Source organism: Molossus molossus, unplaced genomic scaffold (genome assembly GCF_014108415.1).
Source record: "Molossus molossus isolate mMolMol1 unplaced genomic scaffold, mMolMol1.p scaffold_m16_p_17, whole genome shotgun sequence".
NCBI classification, from domain to species: domain Eukaryota; kingdom Metazoa; phylum Chordata; class Mammalia; order Chiroptera; family Molossidae; genus Molossus; species Molossus molossus.
In genome coordinates, this window is record NW_023425352.1 from 41,746,897 (window position 1) to 41,770,664 (window position 23,768).

The following is a 23,768-nucleotide window of genomic DNA, read 5'->3' on the forward strand; positions in this document are numbered from 1 at the left end:
CCCCTTTGGGGGTTGAGTGACTCTTTCACAGGGGTCACCTATTTCCGATGGTCTTAGGAACCGAAACACAGCTCCTCTATCCATATCCAGGTGGGTCTGCCCACATGCAGATACGCCCACATACAACATGAGGAACTGTATTAAAGGGTCTTGGCATTAGGAAGGTTGAGAACCACTGCGATTAGACCAATTGGACATAATTGACATTTACAGAGCCTTTTATCCCAGAACATCAGATTATACATTCTTTTCCAGTGCACATGTAACATTCTGAAGGATAGACTATATATATGTTGGATCACAAAACTAGCCTCAACAAATTTTAAAAGATTCAAATCATAAAAAGGATTCAAGCATATTCTCTGACCACAGTGCTTTCCAATTAGAAGTCAGCTGTAAAAAGGAAGTAAACATACTACTACAAAATGACTGGGTCAAAGAAGAAATAAAAAGTGAGATCAAAAGATGCATAGAGACCAATGAGAATGACAATATGACATATCAAAACTTCTGAGATGCAGCAAAAGCAGTAATAAGAGGGAAGTTTTTATCATTAAAGGCCTACCTATCTCAAGAAACAAGAGAAATCCCAAGTAGACACCTAATATTACATCTTAAAGAACTGGAAAAAGAAAAACAAAAGCAGCCCAAAGTTAGTAGAAGAAAGGAAATAATAAAAATTAAATAATGGAGTGAAATAAAGAACAAAAAGACTATATAAAAAATTAATACAAAAAAGAGTTTGTTCTTTGAAAAGATTAATAAAATTGACAAACCCCTGGCTAGACTCACTAAGAAAAAAAAGAAAAAACTCTTAAAAACAAAATCATAAATGAAAGAGAAGTTACCACCGACATCACAGAAATACATAGGATCAGGCTAGAATACTATGAAAGACTCTCTGCCATCAAATTCAATAACCTAGAAAAAATAAGTTCCTAGAAATATATAACCTTCCTAGACTGAATCATGAAGAACTGGAAAATCTAAATAGACCAATTAACAGTGAGGAAATTGAAACAACCATCAAAAACCTCCCAAAAAGTAAAAGTCCAGGACCAGATGGCTTCACTAGTGAATTCTACCAAACATTCAAAGAAGATTTGAAATCTATCCTTCTCAAACTGTTCCAAAAAATTGAAGAAGAGGCAATACTTTCTAACACATTTTATGAACCCAACATAATCCTGATACCAAAACCTGGCAAGGATAACACAAAGAAAGAAAACTACAGACCAGTATTTCTGATGAATAGAGAAACAAAAATTCTAAACAAAATACTAGCAAATAGAATACAACAATACATTAAAAAAATAACACATCACTATTGAGTGGGGTTCACTCCAGGGGCACAAGGATGGTCCATCATATACAAATTGGTTAATGTAATACATCACATTAACAAAACAATCTTATCAATGCAGAAAAAGAATTTGATAAGCTACAACATCTATTTATGATTAAAACACTCAATAAAATGGGTATAGAAGGAAAGTACCTCAGCATAATGAAAGCCATATATAACAAACCCTCAGCAAATATCATACTCAATGGTGAAAACCTGAAAGCTTTTCCTCTAAAATCAGGAACAAGATAAGGGTGGCCACTCCCACCACTCTTATTCAGCTTAGTTCTGGAAGTCCTAGCCAGAGCAATCAGACATGAGAAATAAATAAAAAGCATATAAAATCAGGAAGGAAGAAGTAAAAATGTCACTTTTGCAGATGACATGATTCTATACATAGAAAATCTTAAAAACTCCACCACAAAAATCATTAGAAACAATAAACAAGTACAGTAAAGTTACAATATACAAAATCAATGTATAATAATCCATTGCATTCCTATATACTAACAATGAAATTTCAGAAAAAGAAATGAAGAAAAAAAAAAACAACTTTTACAATTGCAGCCAAAAGACTAAAATACCTAGGAATAAGCTTAACAAAGGACATGAAGGACCTACACACTGAAAACTATAAAGCATTATTAAAAGAGATTGAAAAAGAGCTGCATTACCCAAAGCCATGTACAGATTTGATACAATCCCTATCAAAATCCCAATGTCACTTTTTAAAGAAATAGGACCAAAAAAAAAAATCAGATTTCTATGGAACCAAAAAGACCCCCAAGTAGCCAAAGCAATACTGAGAAAAAAAAAACAATGAAGCTGGAGGTATCACACTACCTGACTTCAAATTATACTACAGAGCAACAATAATCAAAACAGCATGGTATTGGCAGAAAAATAGACACAGACCAATAGAATAGCCCTGGTCAGTTTGGTTCAGCAGTTGGAGGGTTAGCCCGCAGTCCAGAGAGACCGGGGTTCAGTTCCCACTGAGGGTGCATATCTCGGTTGCGGTTTATCCCCGGCCCCAGTTGGGGTTGTGCAGGAGGGAGCCACTCATGTGTCCCTTTCATGTCGATGTTTCTCTCTCCCTCTCTCCTTCTCTCTCCCTCCCACTCTATCTGAACAAAAATGGAAAAAATGTCCTCGGGTGAGGATAAAAAAAAAAATAAGAAGAGAGTTACCATATGATCAAGCAATCCCTCTTCTGAGCATCTACCCAAAAAACTGGAAAACATTTACTTACAAAGATATATGCACTTTTATGTTCACTGTAGCATTATTTATGGTGGCCAAGACATGGAGACAACCAAAATGCCCTTTGATAGATGATTGGATAAAGAAGGTGTGGTACATATACACAATGGAATACTACTCATCTATAAGAAAGGATGAAATACTGCCATTTGTGATAACATGGATGGACCTTGAGAATATTATGCTAAGCAAAATAAGTCAGTCAGAAAAAGCTAAGAACCATATGATTTCACTCATATGTTGGATATAAAACAAAAACTCATAGACACAGACAAGAGTAATAGTGGTTACCAGAGGGAAGGGGGGGTGGGGTAGTAAAGGGTACAGGGGGTGAAATTATGGTGATGGAAGATGATTTGACTTTGAGTGGTAGCCACACAATGCAATATACAGGACCCACCTTATAGTTTGAGTAGCCACTTCATGGTTTACTATATTGAAGCTCTCCCAGGAACAGTACCGCAGCTTTAGATATCAAGGCCTACATTCTAGTATAGATGCCTCTATTTAAAGGGCCTAACTTTAGACTACTGCAGAAATACTTGTTTTATGTTAAAGGGCTTCTGACACTTCTTAAATTGTTCAACAGACACTTTATTTTAAATAATGAAAGTAAATTTCCACTTAAAGATGACATCTGAAGAACTCTGAGATTTTTCTTTGATCTTCAGACTCTCACTTGCATGTGTCTGTTTTACTTGGCTGCCTCAGTAGGTTAACCAACCATCTCAGTTTGCCCAGGACTGAGGCATTTTGTAGGACACTGAATTCTCACTGCTAAAAGCATCAAGGCCCAAGGCAACCTGGGATGGTTGGTCACCACGTTCCTCAAAGATCTTAAAATTAACATATCCAAAATAGACCTCTTGAGTTTTCGCTCCCACTCCCCATGAACCCATCACCACCTTGGATGCTTCCTTTTCTTCACTTTCTCTCCCCTGGTAATTCAGCATGTCCTTTTGATTCTATATCCAAAAGGTATTTTGAAAATGCCTATTTCTTTCCATCTCCAAGGTTACCAGGCTAATCCAAGTCACCCATTTTATCTTCCTTTTTCCACTCTTTTCCCCTATAATTTATTCTTCATACAGCAATCAGAAATATCTTTTAAATGTAAATCACACCAACTTACTTTCCTGCTTATAACCCTCAGCAGCTTCCCAAGACTTTCTATGGCCTCAAAGGTCCTGTGGGATGGACCTGGGTCTCTCTTTCTGCATCTCATGCCATCCTGTGCTCCAGCCCTCAGACCCGAGAATTACAAGTACACCAAGTTCTTCCTTCAATGCCCTTAGCTTGCAGTTCGATCTATCTAGAATGTTTTTTGCTGCCTCTTAGCCTGCTAATTCGTCTTCATTAAATGTCAACTATTGTTCTTCCTAATCACTCTATTAAAGTAGAAACCATATCTATTATTTTCTATTATATCATCTGTTAATTTGCACAGTACTTATTAAAATCTTTAATGATTTTATTGAGTTATTTGTTGTATCCAAACTCCCAGAAGAACAAGAGCTCCATTAGGGTAGTGGCCTCCCCCCATAACACCTATATCTTGTTTACTTTTTTATATCCAGCATGTGTCAAAGTTCACAATACATAATAAGCACTCAAATCTTTTTTCAATGAATGACTGCCCACCAGTCACCAGGTATCTCCTTTTATTGTCACAATAATTATATGAGTAGGTATTATCTGTATTTTATAGATGAGGAAGTTGTATCTCATAATTAATTCACTTGCCAAGTATACATGGCTGGAAATGGCTCATTCAAGTGTTGAGTCCTGCTCTAAGTCTATTGTACCAATCCTGACTCATCCCTCAGTGCCCTAGTCAACTGAATAGAGCATAGAATTAGGACTTTGGAATTGAACAAGCTGCTTTTATAGCTGTGTTCAAGGTAACTACAAAATATAGGAAATTCCATCAGCACTACTGAAGGATGGAAAATCACAGACGTATTGTGTTGTCCACTTACCCAATGGCTAGCACAAAAGTCTAGAATTTTTTCAGGAGAGGGGATAACCTTCTATTCACTTGTCCCAACATATATATCTATATATATCTATCTATATTTATATCTATATAGATATATATATATATAGAGATATTTAAGTCTAAAACTATTTCATAAAGATAAAGGTGGCCAAGGGCCCATTTCTACTTATAGATCACATGTCTGAATGTAAATGCCTAGTCCAGGGGCATACGATAAACCTTTGAGATTTGGCATATGTTTCCATCTTATGATTAAGACCAGATAATGTACAATAGAGCAGGTAAAGGCAGCATTCTCCTCAAGGAAACTTCATTCCAAAGTTAAATATGCTAGTTTGTCCATTAATCTGTCCATTCACTCAGGGAACACTTATTCAATACCTATGTATAGACACAACAGGATCATGAGCCATAGACAACTCTTCTACTCAAGAAGTTGAAACTATAAGAGACAAAATGCAGAGCATGGTTAGAGCTATCAGGGTAGCTATAACTCTTACTCAAGAAATGAAAGGCAACCTTAGGGTTGAGACAGGAAGGATCATAAGGAAGGTTCCTTGGCATAAGTGAATTGTAGCACAGATATGCAGGATGAGGAGGGATTAACCAGGTAAATGCCAACTGCTCTCTTCATCTTCTTCTTTATAAAATGTAGTAAATCTTTCTCTTTGAACTCTAGACTCAATGTCCAAATGCCTAACTGACAAATCTTGATGTCACAGAGAAATTTCAAAACTTCAGACAACTTACCTAGCACTCTTTGAGAAACTCTACCTCTCTATTTGTTTATAAAATTCTAAAACACTTTTCTTTCTATTTATACCTCATCCCTGCTTTATTTTTTAATGAAACATGGCAAAATGGGATTGTAATCCTAGTCTGGGGTTCATTTGCTAATTTTGGGGGGGAAACGGGGGGTAGAAAGGGATACGGTATTCCTAGTGTCTTTGCCATTTGCTTCCCATCAGCAGGCAGTGCTATAATCTCCAGAACAACAACATATCCTGGAATCATGTGGCAACATCCATAGGTCATGGTCAGTAACCCACTGGGAACTCGTGTGACTAAAATTTCAGAGCCAGTCTCCTAAAGGTGTTTATGTGGTGCCAGAGTGCTCCGATGAATTGGTCAAAACCACAATTCACTGGCACTGTGGAGAGTTGACCCTGTGGAGATAGGGTGAGGTACCTTCGAATCTTCCTGACAGGGAAGCTGCTCTCTCTTCTCCGAGCATGTCAACACGGCATCTGGAATCTCCTCTCCAGAGGAGCTTGGCTCAGGGCCCACAGCTTCTGGTTTCCCTTCTCTGGGGACCGTGGGTTGCTCACAGGACAGGTTTCCAGGTGGGCCTTTGGGAGCACTTCCTTGTTCTTCCGACAGCTTCAGTTTTAGTTCTAAGAGAAATGCCATGAGTTACCATGAGCTAGGACTCACTGGTCCTTATAAGAGCACAGAGACTTTCAGGAATTACCTCCCCTGATGCTAAGTCAGAAGAAAGAAACAGTGCTGCTGATGACTTTCCACGGGACAAAGGCAGTCTTAATAACCAGACTAACAGCATTAGCTCCCAATGACATGTGAACATAGAGGGGCCTCATAGAGGCTGTGATCTCGTGGAGATGGAGGCTCATGTGTGGGAGTAACTCAGTGGTTTAAATTTTAGAGCAGCTGTTCTGAAGGAAGACCAGTGATACTTGGCCTCAAAGTTTTCACCTGTTATCTACCACAGCAGCTGAAATTCTACACTCATAGATTCATTTACTTGGATTCTGAACATTCTGCGGTCATTAAGAGCCCCTGTGGAAATGCAAGTACTTCTGGAAGGCACTGCCTGTGCAGATGCCTGAGGAAACACAGGAGAGATGGGACAGGGGAGACGCAAGTGCCAGCCCCAACTTGATAGATGTCACAATTTTGTCTGATGCCAGCTTTGAAAATCCAAGAACCACATTTATTGCAATGTGGCTTTATATAAACCCACGTAATTAAAAAGCCACCTGGGACGTATCAGGGAATTACATTTCAGAATGTGTTAGGGGACTGGTCATTTGAGCTAGGCTATTTAGATTGATTTCTCAATTACATAGCTCGTTTTCTTTGTTTGATGTTTGTTTTCAGTGAGACGCTGGCATGGTGTTTAAACACTGCATATTTTATCAACCTGCTATATCATTACAGCTTAATACCACTGAATTAATATGCCCTTCCCGTCCTTTAGTCACCATACTTCTAGATGCTTGGAAGCTCTCCCATGCCTCTAAGTGTTGAAAGGAGTGTGAAGAAAGGAAGAGAATAAAGGTTTATTGGTAAATAAGCAGAGTCCTCTAAAATGGACTTCAGAGTTAACACGCCACCATCTCCAGAGAGACAGAGAAAGAAGAGCACGGGATTAGGAGGCAAGAGAACCGAGTGTTACACCTAGCTCACCTCTGCCGAGCTGCATAAATGTCCCTCTCTCTGGACCTAACTGTCCTCATCTACGCGTGTGGTCTACAAAGCAGATGACGGCTGAGGCCTCTTCTGTTGCCAACATCCAAGAACCCACTAACCCAGGGAAGTTAATGCTCCACATTCTGAAATGTTTCTGGCACTGAAGTAGACCATTCCACCTGGGACTCTGGAGTTCCTCAGTCTCCTTATAAAGATAAATTGAATGGGGCCAAACAATGGAGGAGATCTAGGGCCTTTGATTTCAAGACAGGGCCTCCAATCTAGGTGGGAGACAAGGTTAAAGAGGGCACAGGTAGAAAATTATTTAAAAAAAAAAACAACAAAAACAAAAACAAAAAATGCCCTGGAGCACACTATCAGTAGTTTAACCGCTTCTTTTTTCAGAAATGAGACACTTGGCTGGTTTTACCTTTGAGCTGTTTACGACCTTTAGCCAAATCATTCATCCATTTCAGTACTTCAGGATTAGAAGTCTTGTCAACATGTGAAGGCTACCAAGGGAGGGAAAGATGGAAGTGGGAGGGAGGGAGGAAAAAAAGGGCGGGAAAGAAAGAGAAAAAGAAAAACAAAATTTTAAAACAGCTAAACACACAAAGATAGTTCAAGAACAAAACATATAAATCTGGGAGATAAATTCGGGCATTACAAACTTCAGCTGTGGGAGGTGCTTCCTCCACACTTTCATTCTTGTCGTGGACATGGTTTCCAAACATGTCTTGCCACCCAGCATTTGTCACATCCTCCTAACCGTGCCAATGCCCCCTGCAATCAAACCCTCAGTCACCTTGTGGGCCACCCACACCCCACACATTGCCAGGCTATATCAATGTAGACGACTGCACTGATAGAAACCATCACTTACTTGCTTGTGCTCCCATCCATGGCTTATGACCATGACCTGCCTGGAGAATACTAGAAGATTTAGCTCCTATCAGTCATATCCTCCAAGCTGAAGAAAGGAGACCCCAGGATCCCTAAAACCTCACAATAGTCTGAGAAGTCAGTATCTCAGAGTGATATCCAGACTTCCAACTCTCACTGTTTATAGACTCAATATCCTACTAGGCCAATGTTAAAATGAAACGTAATCATATGTGTGTGACCTTGAGAAAATTATTTAGTGTGTCTCTGGTTCAGTTTCATCTATCAAAAGAAAATTATAATAGCATCGCCCTCATAGGGTTGCTGTGAGGGATATATTAGTAAATATATGCAAAACACTGAAAATAGTTCCAGGCATATGCTAAACACTCTAGATGTGTTAGCTAGAATCACAAATATTATTGTTATTACTGGCAGGGATGGTAGGAAGCTGTGTTGCTTACTACCAGACCTTCATAGAAACACTGAATATGTCTTCATCAACAAACAAATATGTAGAGGTATGTATATCCTACCAAGTAGCTAATCACACTAGGGTGTAGCTATACATATATTTTTTTTACTTTAGAAGGATATGACTCTGTTAATATAAATAATTCAACTTGATTTCTGGACTTCTTCTCAAAGCATAAAAGTGGGATTTTCTACAGGAAAGAGAAAGTAGGAGACAAGGAGAGGCAAATATATTTAGCCTATCAGTAAGAAATCAGTAAGAAATTTTCAGTAAGAAATTTTCTTAAAAGAGCTGAGGCCACCCTTGTAACTGAAATGCAGGCTCAACACGATTAATAGTTCCTTTGAATTGAGAATATACAAGGAAATATATGGTAATGTTCAAGAGAACATAATCATAAACATCACAATAGCCAGAATTGTGTGCACTGTTAGTGGCCAAGTCTGGGGACTCTTCCATGTTTCTTTAAGGATCCACTAAATCCATGTAACATCAAGTTTTTGGTGAGAGAGAGGTATAAAGAGATGAATGTGTTCCTCTCAAACTCAAAGGGAAAACCCGTGCTTGCGTGACAGGATCATCAAGTGTACATGGGATTAGATTAATCGTGAAACACATGACATGCTTCTGTCACTTCTAGAGTGATGTAAAACCCATACTTTTAAAATCAAGATGGAAAAGGTGACCGAAGGAAAATGACAGCGATTATTTTCCCTAGGGAAACTTGGGGGTGGGGGGTGGACAGGATACAATGATTTCCACAGAGGGAGCCCTGGTTTCAGGACCATGGACAGTGAACAGGGGGTCACACCTCCAACACACATAGCCTGGTCCTATCCAGGGTTTGCTAGAATGATGCACGGTGCTACTTCCTTGATACACAGTCTAGTACTTTGGCTTTGGGTAACAATCTGATTATATGGACAGTCAGTGTTTTACATTCAGTTTCTCTAAGTCCTCACAGAATTATCTGCTCTGATCTGAAGAATGAGAGTCTTGGGAACCCATCTTTTCCACTGGGTATGCTCCACATAAAATGCCATCTTTCAAAATGCTGTTAAAACAAACACAAAAATCTAAGATCCTAAGCCAAAGGCCACCAAAGAAGTGAGCTTTCACTACTGCTAACAGGACTAAGGAGAAATGTAAGGCTGAATTTTTCTGACAGAATATTTTAAAGCCTAAAATCTTCTGAGATAAACTTTTTATTTCCCTGCTCTTGGGGAATATTTCAAAAGAGGTTAAGTCAAGCTCACAAGGATAGCAGCTTTCAAATCACATGCAAGTTTTCATATACAAGCTGTGAATCTTTAAGCCTTCCAGCTTTTGAACTGAATAATTCCATTTAATAGACCCCCACCCCCCACCCCAAAGGGCCTTACACTCAGAAATCACAGTGTAGATTTTGTTCAGGGAAATAAAAATGGGGCTCCAGAGACACATGCTGAGAGTACCACTGGGCCAGATGTGTGGTCTGCTAATGACAGCTCAAAAGACACTCGAGAAAGATTTCTGGGTTAGGAATGAAAATACCCGAGTTGTGGTCTTGTCTAGATCAAGTCTTTGCTGTGTGATCCTGAGGAAGTCACTTCCCTTCTCTGGGCCTCCATTTCTCAGTGGTCAAATAAGAAATAAGACTGGCTAAACCCTTCAATTTCTGACTTCTCTAACTACAGTGAAAGTGGACATCTGGCCAAAACGGCCTTCTCTAGGTCTAGGAGTTGAACGACAGTTAAATGTAAAGTCAGTTGTAGGGAGTAAATCTGGTTTTGGACAGGAATGTGAAACGGTTCTTCTCGACAGAGGGAAAGATGCGCTGTACGTTACACCAGGCATCAGACTGGCAAGCACAGAGGCCCAGCAGGAACTCAGATTCAGAAGTTGGCAGTGAGTGTTATTAAGTCCGTGGTCAGGCTGCCAGGAAGGAAGCCTTACAGCAACCAATGAAAGCCCATTGACATGTCAAACCTCTAAGCACAGCCCGCACCCCGACAGGAAGTGGTGAGGAGAAGCCCTGTTTCCTGAGACAAGGCAGGTTCCAGTTACTCCAAAGACTTCTACACATGGAAGCAGGGTGACCGTGACGTCTCCCTGGCCGCCTGCGCCTGGATCCGTCCGTCAGCATGTGTGAGGGTCTATGTGTGTGGGCGTGTGTCTGCTCTGGCTCTACAGCGTCTCTAGACAAAGGCAGGAGCTGCCAGGAGAAATTCTCTTCTAACATAGGCAGCCTCTCGGTGGCTGTTATAGTTGAGAAAAAGTAACCAGGGTCTGTGGCCACCTGTAGGAGAGTCCGGGAGAGACCTAATGTGCAGTTCTCCTTCTGCTTCTGACAAGGCAGGGGCTCCCGTGATGCAGCCTGTTCAAACAACACTCAAATAGGCTCACGGGTGGGCTAATCACTGCAGTCAGCTTTATGTGCATACTCCTCCAACTGACGCTTACACACTTCTGAAGTCTCTACTGATATGAACTCCACTTACAGAGGGATAAACGGAGACTCAGAAAGGTAAAGAAACAAGTCCAAAGTCACTAAGTGGCTGTGCTGGATTCACATCCAGATCAGTCTGATTCAAGAACTTCCAGGTGAGACTTATGAACAGGCCCTGGGAATGGAGTCCCCCTACTTGTCACCTAACACTTTCCAAAGTGCGGGCATCACAGATCCAATAACACTTCACAGCAAACGGGGACATATCAGCTCCTCTCAGGAGACCTGGAGCTTTCTAAATGTGGATACCTATGAATTTTACTTCTCCTCCTCCACTGTAAACCCTGCTCAGATTTAATCTACCACCCAAGCCTAAGCTGACAAAGCATAACTACTTTCAAGCAAGTTGTAAGCCTTCGCTGGGCCTCAGTTGCCTTATCTGAACTCCCACAGGGCAGAGCACCCTTCTGCTCTATAAAAGGACAGTTAGTGTCTGTGACTCCCTGACTTCAAAGAAGGGAATAATTTTTAACACCCTGACTTAGGTTTTCCTGAAAGTCAATCAGATTTTTTTCCACTCTGCAAAGCTAAAACCACGCCTTTGGTAAATTAAAACCACTGTGGGAAACTTAAGACAGAACAGGGGAGTGGTGCATTACCCGCCCTCGTCTCCCTCCCCAGAACGTATCCTACACTCGCAGGGACCTGCTAATTACCCCGGGACCATGTGCTTAGTGAGCCTTTAAGTTTTTCAGGATGTATGAGATGCTATTCCCTGTTCTCTTTTATTCCAATAACAAGCTGTTCTGGGCCCTCTGCCAAAAAAACCAGTATCTTTGTGCAATTCTACACGAACATGAATTTTCTCTATGACATGGTCACCATTAAAGAAAATAGATAAAACAAGCATGTCCCTGGTCAGTGTGGCTCAGTTGGTTGGAGCGTCATCCATACACCAAAAGGTCTCGGGTTCGATTCCCGGTCAGGGCACACACCCAGGTTACAGGTTTGATCTGTGGTCAGGGTGCATATAGGAGACAACGGATTGATGTTTCTCTCTCACATCAATGTTTTGTTTTCTCTCTCTCCTACTCCCTTCCCCTCTCTTTCAAAAATCAATAAATTAAAAAATATATATCCTCAGGTGAGGATTAAACAAATAATAATAATAAAATTAAAAAAATAAAACTAGCATTAGCTATCAGGACACTTCCTCTAACTCTACTGCTTCTTATGTAAGAAAACAGTGACTAGCACTGCACCAGCAGGCACCTGACGGGAGAGGATGGGCCAGGGTGTGTTCTTATGAGTGGCCTGAACAGATGTCACTTGAGAGGTTCCCACCCATCCACCAGGAAGTACTTTAACGTCAAAGAAAACGTTCTCTCCCTCATTCTGTTCCATAATTAGAGATTCTGTCCTTTGGGTCATTAATAGGTTATCAAAATGCAAATGGGAGCGTGTTAAAGAAAAAAAAAACAAAACATAATTCAAAAGCTTTTCAAATTTTAATTCCTAGAACACTAATGATAATAAAGTTCCTTGGAGGAAAAAAAGGGGGGTAATCAATAATTAAATTAGTCTGAAAACAGAACTGTAATTAATTCCTAGGAGATATCTTAGTAGATATCAATGAACAGCATGTGAAAACAAGACAGACCCAAGATGGGAACTCAATTTATGATTGGTTCCGGGTTGGCCCATGGAAACAGAGCTGTCCCTGGTACATAGTGGCACCAAGCAAGGAAGGACAGGGAAGCCAATGCATCTCTTGACACAGTCCTTACCCGATATTTCTTTTCTTGTTCAAATTTTTCTTCAAATTTCCGAATTTTCCGCTTGAGGCTCTGGATGTGCTTGGTGAGCTGAGCGATGGTCTGGGGCTCCTTGCCACCACGTGACGAACTTCGGGGCCTGTGATGATTACAGGGAGGGACAGAATAATAGAAAACAATGGTCGTCCAGTAAACACTGCCGCTGGTCTACAAACCAAGCTGCCTGGAATACCAGAGAAGTCCAGAGGGCAGGTCATTATTTGATGAGTCTACCCTGGCAGCATCTGCTCATGAATGGAGACCCCTGATCACAGAACTCCATTAGGGGCCAATGTCAGCAGGGACTTTAGGGTACAAGGTCAGAATATTGGTCCAGGAAATGCATTTCCTAAAGTTTGGAGGAGACCGATTTAAGACTAAACAGAGACAACCCAATTGTAGCATTATCCTCCAGAGAGTACGTGAGCCACACCAACCAACATTTTCAAGGAAGACTGAGATGAGTAAATTTCTTGACATAACAGGGCCTTTGCGAATATGATGAAAGGCACAGGCTTCCTCTCCTGAAAACGCATCCACCCTCTCACCTGACACACACTTTACAACAGCAGTGACCCACTAATAGACAGTTCACAGGTCCATGTTTGAATAAATTCACGAATAGCAGCAGAAATCATTAAGGAGATACTAGAGATTTCCTGCATGTATTTCAGCCAAGGGGATCTCATTTTAGCTATGAATCAAAATTATTTGTGGAACTTAAAAAAAAAGGAAAGGAAAGAACACATAGTTCCACACTTTTTCTTGGGGGTGCGGCAGCTTGTTTAAGCTACCACTTTTCTAGAACCTAAGAAGAAATGGAGGTGGACAACAAAGTGTTGGCACAGTCCATCCCTGGCACCACTGCTGGGCGTGGAAAGAATACTGAGCTCATGAGGAATGATATTCCTGGTATTAGCACATACATAGACTTACTTTAAGACTCTCGTCATTTCACCAAAAATGTGCAAGCTCTGGGTGGCCGTTTCCTCCTGAGATAATAAGGCTTAAAACAGCGTCCCCATCTAGCAAGGACACTGATGTTTGCCTCTTACTGATCAGGTCTCGCTATTGCATTTGGTAGGCATGTTCGCGTTCTTTAAGACACACTTCCTTGCAGTCTTTAAATGTAGTATTTAACAAACTGTATGAAATGAAGGTAATAACAAAACAAGGTTTTCTTACATCATAAACTGCTGAGTGCTGGGCGGAGAAGGGGCTGATTCGGGGTCTAAGTTGAACCTCTGGCTTTGGCTGAAGATGGAGCATCGTGGGGACAGCAGCGGGTTGTCCCCGTCAGTGATGTGATAGAGCAGCCGGCTGGTCCCGACAGATTGGAGGTCTTCCAGTGCGCTGTCTGCTTCATTCTGCCCATCTCTGTGGACTGGCGCAGGGTCTGAGGAAACAACATACAACGTCAAGACTTAGAAGTGACAGAGGGCTTGGGACTGTCATATTCCTAAATAAGGGTCATCAACATTCATTATGTCTAGCCTCTTTGTCATTTCTTCCTTCTGGGGATATGAAGACTTTCAAAATACTGGCATGTCTGTTCTCAGAGAACCATAATAAAAAATATATATATTACAAAACCACCAACAACAACAAAAATGGAAACAAATTATTTTGGTATGAGTTATAGAGTCAGCATAGCTCAAAATAACACCCTCTCTTTATTTCATATTATTTGTATATGTTGGAGGGTGAACTATAAGATGTTTAGTGAACAGAGGGAAACAATAAAATGGAGCTGGAACAGAAGATGATAGAGAAGAGGGAGGAGAGAGAGAACACAATGGCCAGTGAAGGGAGGGAGAGGGGTCCCCAGACAGAAATTTATTGAGCAGTCACTAAAAATGATGGAGACCCCTGCTTATCAATACAGAATGATGTTCAAAATATGCTAAATAAAAAACACAGGTTTCAAAACCAAACACGAATTATTCCATTTTATATTTTTTAAAAGCATAGATTTAGGTGTACAATTAAATTCACTAAAAAAAAAAAAAAAAAAATCAAAGAAGCTACATAGCATCTACAAAGCATGGTAAAATTAGAAATGATTCTGTTTCTTTTCCAAAATTTTAGGTAGCATTTTATTTTGGACAAAAACAAAAAACAAGACCAAAACCTGCTCCAAACCCTCTCTGGGCTTAGGTAGCTCCATGCTAAATTCTTACTATGCTCACTCATTCCCTTTTTATTTTATTTATTTGTTTGTTTACTTATTTATTTATTTATTGTTAGTTAAGTCTCACCCAAGGATATTCTTCCATTGATTTTTTAGTAGAGCGGGAGGGAGGGAGAGAGGGAAGAAGGGGAGAGAGAGAAAAACATCAATGTGAGAGGGACACATCGATTGGCTGCCTACCACATGATCCCCACTGGGGCCAAGGATTGAACCTGCAACCCAGGTACATGCCCTTGACTGGGAATTGAACCTGAGACCCTTGGGTCCATGGGCCAACGCTCTAATAGCTGAGCCAAACTGGCCAGGGTTCATCCCCTTTTTAAATGAGCTCATTAACTCCCCACCCCAGGTTTGGTCCAGAAGTGGGTATCCCATGCTACAGCAGTGAGGGCAAGAAAATGAGGAATATTAGGACTCTGAGTCAAGGTGACTAAAATTAGAGTCTCCCCATCACAGGCTCTGTACAGAGTTATTCAAGAAGCAGCCAAAATAAACTCCCTCTCAGTTATGCCCAGCAAACAAGTCAGGACAACCCAAGGCTTTCTCTTACTCCTACTACCCCAGAGAAAGAGCAAAACAAAGATCCCTCTAGTTGAAGGAGCAGAATCTGGAAATACTGGCAATCCACTTTTCCAAAATAAACACTGATCACAATTTGGTACCGGATGAATCTTAATCAGGTTTAGAATGACGCATGTTCTCTAGAGCTTGAAATGCAATTTGCTTCGTGCAGTATCAAAGGGCTGAGTAGGTGCTTGTGTGTTTTCCCTTGGCTTCTCCCCTGTTGGACTGCAGACTGCCAGGGTGAATAACGCCTCCTGCTGTGCCTTTGAAGCTCACTGACAACACTTCCGTTAGTGGCTGAGGCTGGTCAGAGTGGACAGGAGGAGGGCTGGGGAAGAATTAGAGCTAAATGAATGCCAGGGCCCAGATCCGCAGGCAAGGTGTGCTGCTGTGACTGACACAACTCACCACAGGCTGTGCTCTCACTAAGAATAATTTACCCAGAAAACAGTGCGGTTCTTGGCAGGAGCCCTAAGGAGTAACAGGAGTAAGAGTTACTAACCAATAAATCACAGCATATACAAACAATCGCCTTCAAAATCCACCAGGAGGCCTATGAGTTCCTTACCAAATCCTTTTACTTTTTTTTTTTTTTTTAGAGAGGTAGGGAGGGTAGAGAGACAGAGAAGGAGGGAGGTAGGAATGGGGGGAGAGAGGGAAGGAGGGGGAAAGAGAGAGAGAGAGAGAGAGATCATCCCCCTGACTCTCATACACCCTGACCAGGGATCAAACCAGAGACCCTCCAGTGCATGGGATGACGCTCCAACCAACTGAGCCACTCCAGCCAGGGCCCAAATCCTTTTCTTAAACCAACAGGCTTAAACCATCTAAAAAGAAATGCATTTTATCCATATTACCTGTTACTGGGCAGTATCTTTGAACATAATGATGGGAAAGAGGAGATTCTTTAGCAAGCACCTGGGATTATCACATTTTCGTTGAAATGGAAAAGGTCTGAGGCCTTCAAACCTTCAGCTCAGCTGTGGCCTCAGGGTCAAAACGAACCTGCGTCTCTTGGCGCGGTATTATAACGCCAAAACGGAGGCACTTGGGTTCCCCAGCCACAGACCTGAAGTGGAGGCGAGACAAGAGCTAAGTTTCCGAAACCCAGAGTCCTAAGGTGTAACTTCATAGAATCACAGATGATGATGAATGGCTCTTTCTCAACTACATTGCAACAGTAGCTGTACACCTCCGTGTACATGGCATCTGCTTCCTCGGGTACTTGAATAATTCACCAGAGCTGCCTAATTAACATCCCAATTCCTATCCCCATTCCCCTACCTCACCCCTGAAGGAAGCAATGAGCCAGAAAGATCTCAAAGTGACCAGATGAAAACCAACAAAACGTAAAATTCTTTGTCCAAACTTACCACGGGAGCCGAGAAGAACTTAATTAAATCAGCCGGCACACGCGCGCGCACGCTTTGGCGCAGACAGAATTGCTGCGCTCCTGCTCGGAAGGGGCCAGCGCGGGGTCAGAGCCAGCATCCCTGCTGCCATCCTGGGCACAGAGCCCAGGCCACCATGCGCAGACCTGCCCCCCAACCGGGAGAAGCTCCTGGCAGTATTAACTCGGGTGGCTTTGATGGTACCCTGGGGGCACATTACTTTTTCTTCCAAAGAAGGAACAGCTTGGCCAGGGCCCGTCATATAATGCACTCTGGCTTAGAGAAAGGGGTCTGGGAACCAGGGGTCTCGGCGTGCCTGTGCGCTCTCGCGGGGCTCCAGGGGGTTCACCGACCTCTCTGTGTCCTTGTTTAGCCCATCATACAGGGGCTGTGACAGAAAAGGGAAAGATCTGCTGTATATCTTGCCTATAGTTAACAATGCTGTATTGTACATTTAAAAAGAGTGAAATTGTAGCACTCATACAAGTGTTCTTACAATAATAAAATGTTTTTTTCTTCTTTTACCTGCTTCGAATGTTCTAAAGTTTCTATAACAAACCTTAATTTTATAGGAAGGAACAAATAATCAAAGTTAATATTAAAACTTTTTAAGCCCTGGCCAGTTTGGCTCAGCAGTTAGAGTGTCGGCCTGCGGTCCAGAGAGACCCGGGTTCGGTTCGTGCTAAGGGCACGTACCTCAGTTGCAGTTTGTTCCCGTCCCTGGTTGGGTTGTGTAGGTGGCAGCCACTCGATGTGTCCTTTTCACGTCGATGTTCTCTCTCTCTCTCTCTCTCTCTCTCTCTCTCTCCCTCCCACTCTATCTGATCAAAAAATGGAAAAATGTCCTCGAGTGATTAAAAAAAAAAAAAAACTTTTAAAAAAGAAAATAAGCCTAGTCCAGCTGGTGTGGCTCAGTGGTTGAACATCTACCCATGCACCAAGAGGTCGCCACTGGTTCCATTCCCAATCAAGGCACATGCCCAGGTTATAGGCCCAATCCCCAGTGGGGGGCATGCAGGAGGCAGCCAATCAATGTTCTCTCTCATCAATGTTTCTATCTCTCTCTCCCTCTCCCTTCCTCTCTTCTAAAAATCAATAAAGGAAAAAAAAAAAAAAAAGGAAAGAAAATAAGCCTTCCTGAGAAAAGAAGTGAGAAACAACCCCAAAGGGGGCACAACAGAGACCAAGGAGAATGAGTTTGAATCCCAGGTCTACCACTTGTTAAGAGAGACTTCACAAATAATTGACCTTTTTAACCTGATTTACATCTGTTAAATGAGGAAAATAATGGTTCCTGCCTCATAAGACTGAGATCAAAATGAGATAAAACTATCTTCTACAAATTTTGGGCATACTCCCATAAACCTTTTCTAAAATATATATATTTATATTAAAGAAGTATATATTATATATGCATTAAAGTTCTATATTTATTATGTATTTTAAATAGATCAATTTCAACCTACAGCTTTCTAAAATTTCAGCTTCACTCTAGGCTTTAATAGCCAAGGAGTCATGAATTTGATGTGCCAGTTACATTTTTTCCCACTAATACACATTAAGATAAATTGCTCTTAAAACTAACAATGTTCACCCATGCATCCTTTGTCTAGCATACCTATATGGTGAAACACTGAGATAAGGCATAGAAATTGCTAAAAAAAGAAAAAAGTAACCTTAAGAACTATCCTTTTAATAATTAATGTCATCAAAGTAAGAAAACTGAACATTACTTTCTTTTATTGAACAACAACGAAACAAGGAGTCTCTATGGGGTTAATATTTGGAATGAGAATCATCATGCCCCCCAGGATATTGTCCCACCTACCAGTCCTTATGTATAAATAGGAATACTAATTACACATAATATTTATGGAGTGACTCACTATGTCCTGAAACTTGTCGTAAGAGTTTTTACATGTACTTAATCTTCATAACAACTATGTGAGGCTAGGAGTAATATGATCTTCACTTTCAATTCAATAGGGAAGGTGGTATGACTGTGTTAACTCCATTCCGGGAGGGTTTGACTAGTGCCTGTGGTAGAAGACTCCACACCTCTGACCCCGGGAGCTGAAGAGCATTTCTGGCGGCCCACTCACGAAGCAATTGGGAACACAGAGAAGAGAAATAATTATCATTAGTGTGTGAAGGCCAAGAGACCACTTCTGATCTGGCTGCAACCCCAGGCAGAAGCAGATGCTGTATTACAGCCATTAAATGAGTCAGTCGGATTTAAAAATATCTCTTTCTAATGTGAATATTTAAAGTCTTGCAGAAATGTAAGTAAATCTTTATCAGGAGCCATTTGGGATGGACTGCTGAGATCCGAGTAATAAATTAGCAGTCGTCTTGCGGATGTGTTCATGTGCGCTCTCGGGTTTGCTCTTCGCGGTGGACTCAGCATTCAGGTACGAAATTCCAGGGTGCCAAACACCAGCCTTTGTTGGTTTTAAAAGCCAAAGAGCCAAAAGCATGATTCTAATGAGGTTCAAGCACCAGAGTTCTCAGCTAGCCTCACACAAAGAGGGCCGCCAAGACAAAAGAAATAGCTCAAAAACATCTAATGGAAACACAACGGGTTTGGTGTATACTGAAATCGAGTGTCTGAAGAAGGCTCTAGGGGTTAGCTGTGGGGTCATGAGAGAGAACACACGTAAGTCATCCCAATAAGTAAGCCTAGGGAAACCGATGAGCTTTTTTGCTCAGAGACCTCTGAGAGAGAAGTACTATCTCCAAGGTTAGGATGGACAGGGTAGGAATGAGGACAGATCAAGAGGGACTCCAGGTTAGCGAGGCCGCCCTAGTTACTGAGTGTTGGGAGGTTGGCACTTCAAGCAGGCTTCTATGTGCCAGCTTCTGTGGGTGGCCCCTAGAAACATCAGGGAGTCAGGTGAGAAATTTGTCACCCTAGAAGCAGGGCTTGGCTTTCTGACAGGTACCCTGCAGATCTCAAGGGGCAGTTGCCATCATGGATAAAAGCATAGGCTATAGGCTCAGAAAACACTTAGATTCAAATCCCAGATTTATCATACATGTGACCGGGGACATATTCATTACTCAATCATTTTCGATCATAGTTTTTTCATCTATATAATGGGGATTCATTCATCCAACAAATGTTTATTGACCATCTACTATATAGCAAGTCCTGTTTTAGGTGAGAATGACAACAGTATCTCCCTCATAAATTGTTGGGAGGATTAAAAGGAGATAAGGGGCCCTGGCCTAGGGAAGGGGGGTATAATGATCCATCAATACATGTTCATTGTTGTCTTGTATTTAATGGTGGTATCTTTGATCTAGTAAGAGAACACAGGAGGGGAGCCTGCTAGGGGAGGGAAAGATGAGTTCATTTCTGGAAGCATTTTGGGCTACTCGGGAGGAGAAGCCCAGTAGACCCTGGCATGTATATGAAAGGAGTACAGGGGACAGAGTCTTGCTGGGTTCAAGGTCAACATGCACTTTCCCAAAACTAACTTCTAGAGTCAGGAGGGGCAGTGAGCCTCATTTTCATTTTGAAGGAACCAATGTACTAATTTCAATGAAAATCAACAGTCAATAGATTAGGGCACTGGGTTAATTGAGCAGTAAGAAATTCCAAAATCCTTCCTAAAAACCAGAGAACTATTGCCCTGGCCGGTTTAGCTCAGCGGTCAGAGCGTCAGCCTTCGGACCACCGAGTCCCGGGTTCGGTTCCCTCTAAGGGCACGTACCTCGGTTGCAGTTTGTCCCTGCGTCTCTCTCACATCGATGTTTCTCTCTCTCTCTTCCTCCCACTCTCCCTCCCGCTCTATCTGAAGATAAGTGCAAAAATGTCCTCGTGTGAGGATTAAGAAAGAAAAAAAAAGACTTTTAAAGTTCTGTTTTAGTATTTTCACTGTCTCAATGGTAAGAATAAGGAATAACTGACCTCCAAAGGCCTAAACAAAGGAAAATCACATTGTTATTTGCATAGCATATTGTTTACAATATCATTTTGGCAGGTGTACACATTTTGACCTCACACTAATTTGCATTATGATAATGATATTCAATAAATTGGAGGGTCTAGATCAAACTCAATAAATATCTTAATTATGCTCGAATTCTACACCATAATTAGCTGAGCATGGGCAAGTCCCAAAGGAAAAGAAAGGAGGCAGTAAAGGCCACTAGGTCAAATGGAGACAGAGGAAGGCAAAGCGGCCAGGTGGTGGGTGAGGAAGAGACGCAACCAGAAAGTTGTGGGGGAAGACAAGGAGAAAAGCAGAGACACCGTGGTGGTGGGTGGCTGAGAAGAAAGGCGAGGCAGGCTGACAAGGCTGAGTCTGCTGAGGAAGGAGCAGGGGAACTGAACTTCTAGCCTGTGGAACACTGGCTCTGCAGGTGTTCGTGACTTCCACCCTAAATCAGGTCCGCACTGTGGGCTGCAGAACCAGGGCTCTTGCTGAGGGCAGCTGTGAGCCTTCCTGTCACCGGGATCGGGAAGAAATGCATTTTTTGCATTGTGTTGTAGAACATCCCAGGCGGGGATAATTCATATTTTTAGTGGCCGTTTCTATGCTGCACCAAACCAGTGCCCCAAAAGGGAGGAAAAGAAGAAACAATCTCAACAAACCTACCAAGCGACTGGATGGATCTTCTCAGTTTCCTCTGATCAGTCAAGACTCATCCCTTTGCTTCTGTGCACACTGTCGGAGAACGGCTGAGAAATGACCAAGGGAAATGGCCAAGGAACAGTGTCTGATCTCTAACACCTCTTTTCAGCTCCGTGTTTCACAGAGGTGGAGCCACACGCTCAGATGGCAGAGCCCTGCCTGAGCTGTGGGGCCAGGAAGAGAGCAAGCATCGTCCATCACTGACAGTGTCCAAGATTTGGGTGTGCCCTCTGGGAACACAGAGAAAGCAGGGTGCTGGGATGCTGATCGCTTTGCAGCCTAAATGACTCCCCAGGTCTTCTAGTCGATTACTGCACCACTGATGACCTGAGCGATCGGCTGATAAAAATGTGCTATTAAGATAACAAGAGCCATTTTCAAAAGAGAGTTTGCATTTATGAGCTGATGTACTGTGCAGAAGGCAAATTAAATGTACAAAGCAAATAGGAAGACTACCGAAGGAAATTCCAACCTTCAGTGAGAGCTGTATCTTTACTAGGCTCTAACATCAGTTAGAAAAAAATTAGAAAAATCGGGATGCCCCCAGGCCTGCATTGACAGAGCCACAGAAAAGTAAGATTCTTGGGGAACTGGAAGAGACAGGAGAGGCTGTCCACCATGGACCGGCAGGGTGAGGTGGGGCGCTGGCCAGAGGAGTCAGTCACCAAGCATCTAGGCGTGCCATCTGGTCACCTCCGGATTCCATCGGTGTGGAAAGATGAATAACCAGAGAGAAAGGTTTAAAATGGCTCTAATATATGGGAAACTAAGTAGAGGGGGAAATGGTTATGTGAGAACTCTCTGTACTGTTTGCTTAATTTTTGAAAACCCTAAAACTGTTCTTAAAAACAAAATCTATTTATTTAAAAACCAACATGGCTATGAGCCTGTTTGTTAAAAGCCGGGGCTCTTGAGTCAGATCCCCGGCTTGGTTTGCGATGCCACGTGCTCATGGCTGCTATGTCCTTGTCCATTCTCCGAATCCACCTTTGTAAAGAGGAAACATGCAAAAATGGGAAAATGCAAGTTAGCACAGTCCTTGGCCTGCCTTAAAAACTAAATTTAAAAAAAAATTTTTTTTTTAATAATCACCTGAACATTTCAGCTGTAGGACTGATTTTCTCCTTCCCTACAAGACAGTTGTAGAATCAGCCTAAGAGAATTATACTGTCATCTATGAATTTTGAAATCATTTAAAAAAAATACTTTGCTCGGGAAACGAGCAGTTCATATGAAGCTCCCTCTTTCAGAGACTATGAAGATGGTTATAAAAGCACCAGAGAAAAAAATTAACAGTAAAGATCTTTTCCAGCCAAGTTATGTCACAGTTTTAACCCAGGATAGGTTTTATGGTAACAAAGGTAGTTTCAATTGTATTAGGAGGTAATTATTCAGCCAACAGCTGTATATATTATTGCTGTTATAAATAGCTTTTGCTTAAGGGAATTAGTGTAATGTCAATCATATGCCGGAGTCTGGAGGGGACCTAGGGAATGAAGAGCACTAATGGCATATAGACACCTTGAAAGTAGCTGGAAATTATGATAAAGTAGATATTTAAAGAGAAATGTAAGCAGTATCAACTGGAGGAAAGGTAACACAGGCTCTGAATATTGCAAAAGTGCCCAGCTTTTAAAATAATGATAGCTGACATTTACTGAGCATCCACCAGGGGGATATGCTAAGAGCCTCACATGCATCCAGCTCCATCATCCTCACAACAGTCCTTGCAAGTAGATACTATCCTTTTATTCCATTTTAAAGAAAAGATCAAATAACCTGTCCAAGATCACCCAGCTAGCACATCAAATTCTGCAAAGATCTATGTTTCTGAACAAGGCAGAACCAAAGAATGTAATTTACTTGGGCTTTCAAGAAGTCTATGGCATGTTTTCCATATCAGAAGTTATTTAAAAACAAAACCAAATGATGACTGGGCTAAATGTTCTGCAATGGTTCAAAATCTACTTAACAATATGCAGCAAAGAACAGGGATGAATTAGTATCTTTATGACGAACAGGTCAGTACAAACACTTGCAAATGGATCCTGAATTAATCTTATTTTACATTTCAGAAATGACATGAAAGAGGAAGCTGAATCATGAGTCTGCAGATGATGTTGATATTTTTTCAGAGTAAACGCTAAGCAACCACAGAAAAAGCCTGCAAACCAAGAGGAGGCTTAACAGTAGCAGATGCCCTTCACTGCGGGCCAGTAGGCAACACAGCTGCAGAAAGCTAATTCACCTACTCTTAAAAATAATGAGCACTAAACTATTAGTCCCTTAAGAAATGGGATTTTTTGAAGCTCTCATGGAATACACAAATATGACAAAAAGGTCAAG

The 23,768-nt window shown here is 41.6% G+C and overlaps 1 protein-coding gene across 2 annotated transcripts in view; it reads right to left on the bottom strand.

The window, feature by feature from the left end:
• Positions 1-23,768, bottom strand: part of FAM13C (family with sequence similarity 13 member C) — a 142,958-nt gene that overhangs the window by 12,201 nt on the left and 106,989 nt on the right. For both annotated transcript variants that reach the window (XM_036265152.1, XM_036265151.1), the window contains 4 exons: positions 13,822-14,032; positions 12,610-12,736; positions 7,468-7,549; positions 5,796-6,001 (listed from right to left, as the gene is read on the bottom strand). In XM_036265152.1, the coding sequence (XP_036121045.1) occupies positions 5,796-6,001; positions 7,468-7,549; positions 12,610-12,736; positions 13,822-14,032 (626 nt within the window). The remainder of the gene's footprint in view (positions 1-5,795; positions 6,002-7,467; positions 7,550-12,609; positions 12,737-13,821; positions 14,033-23,768) is intronic.